At 54.2% G+C, this 9663-nt stretch overlaps 1 protein-coding gene across 1 annotated transcript; it reads right to left on the bottom strand.

The window, feature by feature from the left end:
* Positions 1–2448: 2448 nt before the first annotated feature.
* ENSA (endosulfine alpha) lies at positions 2449–9607 on the bottom strand. The gene is made up of 3 exons (XM_064401494.1): positions 9240–9607; positions 7588–7716; positions 2449–4995 (listed from the first exon to the last, which is right to left on the bottom strand). Exons 1-3 carry the CDS (start codon positions 9294–9296, stop codon positions 4825–4827), a joined length of 357 nt encoding a protein of 118 aa, XP_064257564.1. The 5' UTR covers positions 9297–9607; the 3' UTR covers positions 2449–4824.
* Positions 9608–9663: the final 56 nt, after the last annotated feature.

The raw sequence follows: 9663 nt of genomic DNA, 5'->3' as shown, positions 1-9663 counted from the left end.
TTTAGAAGAAGAAATATATATTCTATATTTTATATAGAAGAATAAATAGATATTCTGTATTTTTACAGAGAATAAATATATATTCTATATTTTTATATAGAATAAATATTCTATATTTTTATATAGAAGAATAAATATATATTCTATATTTTATATAGAATATATATTCCATATTTTTATTTAGAAGAAAAAGTGGATATTCTATATTTTTATATAGAAGAAAAATATATATTCTATTTTTTGTATAGAATAAATAGATATTCTGTATTTTTATAGAGAATAAATATATATTCTATATTTTTAATATAGAATAAATATTCTATTTTTTATATAGAAGAATAAATAGATATTCTATATTTTTATATAGAAGAATATATATTCCATATTTTTATTTAGAAGAAGAAATAGATATTCTATATTTTATATAGAAGAATATATATTCCATATTTTTATTTAGGAGAAGAAATAGATATTCTATATTTTGTATAGAATATATATTCCATATTTTATATAGAAGAAATAGATATTCTATATTTGTATATAGAAGAAGGAATATAGATTCTATATTTTTATATAGAAGAGGAAATATGTATTCCATGTTTTATATAGAACTAATATATATTCTATCTTTTTATATGCAAGAATAAATAAATCTATATTTTTACATAGAAGAAGAAACAGATATTCTGCATCCCAGTGGGGTTTGGGGACAGGAGATCCCAGTGCCTTGGGGATGGAAAGCCAAATGCTGGGAGAGCCCAGCTCCTCCTGCCCCAGGGAGCACTGGGAGCTGCCACCTCCCTGTCCCCACATTCTTGGTGACAAATCGTGACCAATCCCAGGCCTCTGTGCTGTGTTTGGAGCACTGGGAGCTGCCACCTCCCTGGGCAGCAGTTTTGGGGACAAACTGGGACCAATCCAAGCATCCTGAGCATCACTTTGTTGTTTGGAGCTGCCAGATCCCTGGCCACCGTTTTTGGGGACAAACTGTGAGGAATCCAGGCCTCTGTCACCACCAGTGTGCTCTGTTTGGGGCACTGGGAGCTGCCACCTCCCTGGGCAGCAGTTTTGGGGACAAACTGGGACAAATCCAGACATCCCGAGCATCATTTTGCTCTGTTTGGAGCTGCCACCTCCCCTGTCCCATTTTTTGGGGACAAACCGTGACCAATCCAATCTCACTGTGCTGTTTGGAGCACTGAGTGCTGCCACCTCCTTGTCCTCACATTTTTGGGGACAAACTGTCCAATCCCAGCCCTCTGTGCTGTTTGGAGCTGCCACCTCCCTGTCCCCACATTTTTGGGGACAAACTGACAAATGCCAGCCCCCTGTGCTGTCTGGAGCAGGCTGTGGTGGGCACAGCCCCCTCCCCACACCCCGGAGCCCTCAACACCAGCAAACCCAGGGTGGTTTTCATCCCCCTGGGGTCCCCAACCCCTGTCCCCTGCCACCCCCCAAAGCAGGGCTGCCTGGGGGGGTCCAGCAGGATGAAATTCGTCCCTCCCAAAATCCTTCCCGTGGCCCCAAGGAATGTGTCCTTGTCTGGAAGAGAATTCTTGGCAGCAGGATCGAGGACAGGGAGCTCTGGCAGCACCCAGCACATTTTTGGGAGGTGCTGCCAAGCTTTAGAACAAACACGACTGGAACAACGTGTCCCTGCCTGTCCCCCGAGGGTCTCTGGGGACCTGGGTGGCCTCCAGGGCTTGGGAATTCCCAGTTCTGGGGAATCCAGAGTCCCAGGCCAGGGACACGCCCGGGAGAGCTGCGGGGGAAAGGTCGGGGCTGAGAATCCCACAGGTGGGGACAGAGGAAGGGGCTGGACATGGCCAGGAGCAAAAGGAGCCTGGAGACAGCCTCAGGGTGGCACTGGGGACAGAGGTGGCCACGGTGGGACAATGTGGAAGTTTTTTTGCAGCTGGAGCAAAGATTTGTGTTGGTAAAACCCCTCCCAGCCAAGGTGGCACAATGGGAGACCCCAAAAATGGGAGACCCCAAAAATGGGAGACCCAAAAATGGGAGACCCAAAAATGGGAGACCCAAAAAAGGGAGACCCCAACCCACCCAGCAGCACGAGAGGTGGGCAGGGGGTGCCAGCTTCACCCCCTGCCCCTCTCAGTGCCCACCCAGCTCTGGGGTGGGGTGGAGGAAGGCCCTGCCACGGTGCCAAACCCTGCTCAGAGCTGCTCCTGCTGGGGCTCATCCTGGGCTGGGCAGTCCCTGCTCCCTCCTGCACCTGGAAAAGCAGGGACACACAAGGCTGGGGCTGTCCCCACACATTTCATGGCTGTCCCCTCCCTCTGCCCCCCGCCCCAGCACAGGGACAGCCCCAGAGCAGCAATGCCCCTTTGCATTTCTCCCTTTATTTCCTCTTTTGGGTTTTATTTCCCCTTTTCTTTTTTTTTGGGGGGGGGGGGTTAATAAAAAGCAAGCACAGCAGTCCAGAAGAGGTGAACATGTAAAAAAATTATATATATATTTATTTTATATATATATATTTGTTATCTATTTACAAGATGGCTGGGACAGACAGCAGGACATCCAAGGAGGGTGTGCAGCCACTGCCCCAGGTCACACAGGGGCTGGGGGCCACAGCAGGACCCTGTGGGGACAAGGACAGCTCCCAAAGCCTCCACACTCCTTGCCCCCTCCCCAGAGTGGCCAGGAGCAGCCCAGGGCTGTTTCATGCAGGAAGCACCTGAAGGCAGACACACATTCCAGCACACCCTGGGTAAACACTCCTGGCAAGCCAGGGAAGTGACACGGGTGACACAAGTGACACACAAAGGTTCCCAGGGAACGCCCAGGTGAGCAGGAACACACAGGAGGAAAAGCCAGCCTGGGCATCCTCACTCCTGCCTCCCTTCCTTTGGTTCCTGGGGCTGAACTGGGGCAGGTTTTGGGGCACAGCTGTGCCCACGTTTGTCCCTGCATGGAAAAGTGGCAGCCAGGAGGGGACAGTGCCACCCCCAGCCCTGGCTCTGCAGGTTCTAAGGTTTGGGGTTTTGTTGTGATGTTGGTGTTAATTTGGGGTTTTGTTATTTTTTTCCCCAGGTTTGAGACAAAACAAAAACAAAAAGGGGAAAAAATAGGAGAAAAAGAAAGAAATCCAAGCTTGGGATGCCCAACACTTTCAAAGCACAGGTTTGCCTCAACACCCTTCAAACTCCACCTTGCTTCTGGTGCTTTTTATCCCTTTCTGGGTGGTTCCTGCCAGTCCTGCCTCTCTCCCTCCCTCCACAACCAGTGCCAGCAGCACAAATCCCTCCCTGGGCTGCCTGGGCAGGGCTCTGCAGAGTCCTGAGCTCCTCCTGCTGCTGCTGCTGCACTCAGCTCCAGCTGTGCCCCCCTGGCCAGAAGGGACCAGGGACAGAGAAACTGCCCCAAGGCCTTGGGGCAGCTGAGCCACCCTGGCCAAATTCAGCCAAACCCCTCTGGTTGTGCCCCTCTGGCCAAATTCAGCCAAGCCCTTCTGGTTTTATCCCTTTGTTTTTGTCCCTCTGGCCAAATTCAGCCAAGCCCTTCTGGCTGCATCCCTCTGGCCAAGCTCAGTCAGGCCCCTCTGGTTTTGTCCCTCTTGGTTTTACCCCTCTAACCAAATTCAGACAAGACCCTCTGGCCAAATCCAGCCAAACCCCTCTGGTTTTGTCCCTCTGGCCAAATTCAGCCAAGCCCTTCTGGTTTTTTCCCTCTGGCCAAGCTCAATTAAGCCCTTCTCATTTTGTCCCTCTGGCCAAATTCAGTCAGGCCCCTCTGGTTTTATCCCTCTGATCAAGCTCAGCCAAATCCTTCTGGTTTTGTCCCTCTGGCCAAATTCAGTCAAACCCCTCTGGTTCTGTCCCTCTGGCCAAGCTCAGCCCAGCTCCTCCAGCTGAGGTGGGGCTCTACCCACAAAGCACCCAAAGGTGTTTCAGACACTGCCCAGCCCTGTCCCACCCCTCTGGACATGCTGTCCCCTGGGAGCTGAGCCAGGGACACATCTCAGCCAGCTCTGCCCAGAAACAGCTCAGCCCCTGGAATTTTTATCATCTTGGCCAATTTCTTCACTTTGAAGCTCTAAAGCACACACCTGACCTTGCCTGCAGAGCTGGGGTCACACCTGTGAGAGCTGGGATCACAATTTCCAAATCTGGGATCACTTTCCAGGTCTGGGATCACATCTGTGAGATCAGGAACCACACTTTCCAAATCTGGGATCACTCTTTCCATACCTGGGATCACACCTGCCAGATCTGGGATCCCACTTTCCAGATCTGGGATGACTCTTTGCAGACCTGGGATCACACCTGTGAGATTTGGGATCACAATTTCCAGATCTGGGATCACACCTGCCAGATTTGGGATCACAATTTCCAGGTTTGAGATCACAATTTCCAGATCTGGGATCACACCTGTGAGATTTGGGATCACAATTTCCAGGTCTGAGATCACAATTTCCAGATCTGGGCTCACTCTCCTGCCCAGCTGCCTCAGCCTCTGTGACCCCAAGCCCTGAAATCCCTTCCCACACCCCAGCCCTGCCCTCTGCTCTCCTCCAGGTGCCTCCCCCAAGCCCCCTGTGCCCCTCTGGGGCTCTCCCAGCCAGGAAGGGGCAGAGCTCCCCCTGTGAGCCAGGATGGCTCCAAACAGCAGCAAAATTAAGGCAAAGCCTCTCTGAGAGGAAGGGCCAAGCCAGCCGTGCCCCCCATCAGCCCTGGGCTGTGTTTGCTGGCAAGACTCAAACAACTCCGTGGATTCTGGTGCTCCCACCCCTATGGTACAGTGAACTCAATCCATTTAGCCAAAAAAAAGAGACAAGAAGAGGGCAGCCCCCAGCTGGGGGTGCAGCTACCCTGCCAGCTTGCTGGTGACCAGTGAGGATTTCCTCTGGGGCAGGTCCTGGGGCGTGGGGATGTGGTCTCCTGTCACCAGGTTCTTGTCAGGCCCCGCACTCGGCAGCTGCTTGTTCTTCATCTTGGCCTTGGCCATGTTGTAGTCGCCAGAATCAAAGTACTTTTGCTGGAAAAAGGAGAAATGTTTGGGTTAGTGGGTGTGCAGGGGAACAGGAGCCTTTGGGGAGGCCAAATTGGGATTGGGAGGGCAGGGTTTGGGACTGGGAGTGCAGGAACAAGGACTGGGATTGGGTTTGGGTGTGCAGGGGCAGGGGAACGGGAACAGGAGCCTTTGGGGAGGTTAAATTGGGACTGGGAGTAAAGAAACAAGGATTGGGATTGGGGTTGGGTGTGCAGGAGCACAGGAACAGCAGAGCCACGAGGATGACTTAGGAAAGGCTAAACTGGGATTGGGACTAAGTGTGCAGGATTTGGGGCTGGGGTTGGCTGTGCAGGATTTGGGGCTGGCTGTGCAGGATTTGGGGTTGGGACTGGCTGTGCAGGATTTGGGGTTGGCTGTGCAGGATTTGGGGTTGGGACTGGCTGTGCAGGATTTGGGGTTGGCTGTGCAGGATTTGGGATTGGGATTGGGACTGGCTGTGCAGGATTTGGGACGGGCTGTACAGGATTTGGGGTTGGGGCTGGCTGTGCAGGATTTGCGGCTGGCTGTGCAGGGTTTGGGGCTGGCTGTGCAGGATTTGGGGCTGGCTGTGCAGGATTTGGGGTTGGGGCTGGCTGTGCAGGGTTTGGGGATGGCTGTGCAGGGTTTGGGGTTGGGGCTGGCTGTGCAGGATTTGGGGCTGGCTGTGCAGGATTTGGGGCTGGCTGTGCAGGATTTGGGATTGGGACTGGCTGTGCAGGATTTGGGGCTGGCTGTGCAGGATTTGGGGCTGGCTGTGCAGGGTTTGGGGTTGGGGCTGGCTGTGCAGGATTTGGGGCTGGCTGTGCAGGGTTTGGGGCTGGCTGTGCAGGGTTTGGGGCTGGCTGTGCAGGGTTTGGGGTTGGGGCTGGCTGTGCAGGATTTGGGGCTGGGGCTGGCTGTGCAGGATTTGGGGCTGGCTGTGCAGGATTTGGGGTTGCGGCTGGCTGTGCAGGATTTGGGGTTGGCTGTGCAGGATTTGGGGCTGGCTGTGCAGGGTTTGGGGCTGGCTGTGCAGGATTTGGGGCTGGCTGTGCAGGGTTTGGGGTTGGGGCTGGCTGTGCAGGATTTGGGGCTGGCTGTGCAGGGTTTGGGGCTGGCTGTGCAGGATTTGGGATTGGGACTGGCTGTGCAGGATTTGGGGCTGGCTGTGCAGGGTTTGGGGTTGGGGCTGGCTGTGCAGGATTTGGGGCTGGCTGTGCAGGGTTTGGGGTTGGGGCTGGCTGTGCAGGGTTTGGGGCTGGCTGTGCAGGATTTGGGGCTGGCTGTGCAGGATTTGGGGCTGGGGCTGGCTGTGCAGGATTTGGGGCTGGCTGTGCAGGATTTGGGGCTGGGGCTGGCTGTGCAGGATTTGGGGCTGGCTGTGCAGGATTTGGGGCTGGCTGTGCAGGATTTGGGGTTGGGGCTGGCTGTGCAGGGTTTGGGGCTGGCTGTGCAGGATTTGGGGCTGGCTGTGCAGGATTTGGGGCTGGCTGTGCAGGATTTGGGGTTGGGGCTGGCTGTGCAGGATTTGGGGTTGGCTGTGCAGGATTTGGGGTTGGGGCTGGCTGTGCAGGGTTTGGGGCTGGCTGTGCAGGATTTGGGGTTGGGGCTGGCTGTGCAGGGTTTGGGGCTGGCTGTGCAGGATTTGGGGTTGGGGCTGGCTGTGCAGGATTTGGGGTTGGCTGTGCAGGATTTGGGGTTGGGGCTGGCTGTGCAGGGTTTGGGGCTGGCTGTGCAGGATTTGGGGTTGGGGCTGGCTGTGCAGGGTTTGGGGCTGGCTGTGCAGGAGCAGGGGACAGCAGAGCCACGAGGATCCTTCAGGGAGTGCTGGGTTGCCCCAAGCCAGGCCGTGAGAAGATGGCACAAGGGAACTCCCAGCAGGGAGCTGGGCCAGGCCTAAGAGGCCTTTGGCCAGCAGCCAGTGACTCAGGCCAGGCCTGGGCCTGGCCCAGGGCACGGGGACACACCGAGCTGGGCTGGCACCTCGGCATGGCAGCGCCCTGCCCTGCCCCCTGAGCCCGGGCACCGCGGGGACACCCGGGAGAGCTGGGATCAGCTGAGCTGGGATCAGCTGGGAGAGCTGGGATCAGCTGAGCTGGGATCAACAGAGCTGGGATCAACAGAGCTGGGATCAGCCTGAGAGCTGGGATCAACAGAGCTGGGATCAGCCTGAGAGCTGGGATCAACTGAGCTGGGATCAACTGAGCTGGGATCAGCTGGGAGAGCTGGGATCAACTGAGCTGGGATCAACAGAGCTGGGATCAGCTGGGAGAGCTGGGATCAACTGAGCTGGGATCAACTGAGCTGGGATCAACTGCCAGAGCTGGGATCAGCTGGGAGAAACTGGGAGAACTGGGATCAGATTTGGGGTCACACCTGTGACATTTGGGATGACACTTTCCAGGTTTGGGATCACATTTGGGATCACAGTGCCAGGTTTTTTCCTTCCCCCCCCCCCCCCCCCATTTTTCCCCCAGGTTTCCCATTCCTTCCCCATTTCCCCCATGCTTCCCTTTATTTTTCCCATTTCTTTCCCCATTTTCCCCGTCTCAGGCCAGAGCAGGATCTCCTGGGGCTGGGGGTCCCTCTGTCCCTCACCCCTTTCTGCAGCCTCTTCATGAGGAAATCTGAGCCCCCAGGCCTCTGGGCCAGGTTGGGGTATTTGGCCTTGAGCTTGGCCTCCTCTGCCCTCTCGGGGGAAACGGCTTTGTCCTTCTCCTGGGAGTCCTGAAAGAGAAAAAAACCACACATTTACTTATGAAATGAAATTTACACTGTTTATTGTGGCATTAATTTACATTTGCATTTATTTATTAAATTAAAATGTATTTATTAAAATTACATTGTTTATTATGTCATTAATTTACATTCACTCATTAAATTAAAATTTAGTAAATAAAATTTGCATTGCTCATTATGTCAATAATTTACATTTACTTTTTAAATAAAATTTATTTATTAAATAAAGTTGACATTTATTATGGCATTAATTTACAATTATTAAATGAAGTTTACTAAATAACATTGACATTACTTATTAGATTATTAATTTACATTTATTTATTAAAGTAAATCTTATTAAGTACAATTTACATTATTTATTACAATATTAATTTACACTTAATTCCTGGATTTTAGGCTGACTTTTAGGCTGGATTTTGGGGAGGAATTCCAGGATTTTGGGCGGAATTTTGAGAAGGAATTCCTGGATGCTGGGCTGGATTTTAGGAAGGCAGTCCTGGATTTTGGGGAGGAATTCCTGAATTTTGGGCCGGATTTTGGGGAATTCCAGGATTTGTGTGTGCTGGGAAGGATTTTGGGGGATCTCAGGTAGGATTTGGGGATCCTGGGGAGGATTTTGGGGTCTGAGAGCAGCAGCCAAAGCTCTGTCCCCTGAAACCACTGCAGGATCTCGGGCTGCTCCCCTCAGCTCCCAGTGACCCCAATCCCAGTGACCCCAATCCCATCCCAGTGACCCCAGTCCCATCCCAGTGACCCCAATCCCAGTGACCCCAGTCCCACCCCAGTGACCCCAATCCCATCCCAGTGACCCCAATCCCACCCCAGTCACCCCAATCTCATCCCAGTGACCCCAGTCCCATCCCAGTCACCCCAATCCCAGTGACCCCAGTCCCATCCCAGTGACCCCAGTCCCATCCCAGTCACCCCAATCTCATCCCAGTCACCCCAATCCCATCCCAGTCACCCCAGTCCCATCCCAGTCACCCCAATCCCATCCCAGTGACCCCAGCCCAATCCCAGTCACCCCAGTCCCATCCCAGTCACCCCAATCCCAGTAACCCCAGTCCCATCCCAGTGACCCCAGTCCCATCCCAGTCACCCCAGTCCCATCCCAGTGACCCCAGTCCCATCCCAGTCACCCCAATCCCAGTGACCTCAATCCCAGTCACCCCAGTCCCATCCCAGTGGCCCCAGTCCCATCCCAGTGACCTCAATCCCAGTGACCCCAATCCCATCCCAGTAACCCCAGTCCCATCCCAGTGACCCCAGTCCCACCCCAGACACCCCAGTCCCGGCTCCCCCAATCCCACCCCACGCACCCCCCACGCCACCATCCATCCTAATCCGGAAGTCTCGCCCATCCCCTGCCCCGTAGCCAATCAGAGCCCGGTTTTCGCCAGACGGACAACAACCCCAACCAATCCCCGCTTAGGACTGGAAAGAGGGACGTGCGGCCGAGCCAGTGGGAGCCCGCCCGACACCCCCTCAGGCCCCCGGGGTTCCCCCACCTGTTTCTCCTGCCCGGTCTCCTCCGTGAGGGCGCCGGTGCCGAGCGGGGCTGCCATGGCGGCGAGGGGGGAGCTCCGCGCTCCCTCCGCTGCGTCCGGCCCCGCGCCCTGCTCCAAAATGGCCGCCACCGCCTCCACCGCCTCAGCTGCGTGACGGACAGCAGCTCTGGCCAATGAACGCAGAGAAGCGGCCGCAGTGACATCACAGCTGACCAATCAGTGCGCGCGGGGGCGGGGCACTGGGAAGGGGCGGTGCAGCCAGAAGGGCGGGGCAGCAATGACTGGCATTTACAGCGACCAATGGAAAGCGAGAAACATCGAGTGGGCGGGGGAAGAGGCGTGGCTTCCCCGGTCCCGCAGCGCCGCGGGTTCGAGACCGGGGCCGGGAGGGTGCGGGGACACCGCGGGGTACCGGGGGACACCG

This window comes from Passer domesticus, chromosome 32 (assembly GCF_036417665.1).
Source record: "Passer domesticus isolate bPasDom1 chromosome 32, bPasDom1.hap1, whole genome shotgun sequence".
In the NCBI taxonomy this organism is placed as follows: domain Eukaryota; kingdom Metazoa; phylum Chordata; class Aves; order Passeriformes; family Passeridae; genus Passer; species Passer domesticus.
Note: the sequence above shows the minus strand (reverse complement) of the source record. Positions and strands in the feature narration are given on the sequence as shown.

Coding starts and splice junctions, on each gene's coding strand:
- ENSA (XM_064401494.1), bottom strand. CDS start 9,296: ATGGCAGCCCCGCTCGGCACCGGCGCCCTCACGGAGGAGACCGGGCAG. Junction 7,717..9,239: donor AGACCGGGCAGGAGAAACAG/GTGGGGGAACCC, acceptor TTTCTCTTTCAG/GACTCCCAGGAGAAGGACAA. Junction 4,996..7,587: donor TGAAGAGGCTGCAGAAAGGG/GTGAGGGACAGA, acceptor TCCTTTTTCCAG/CAAAAGTACTTTGATTCTGG.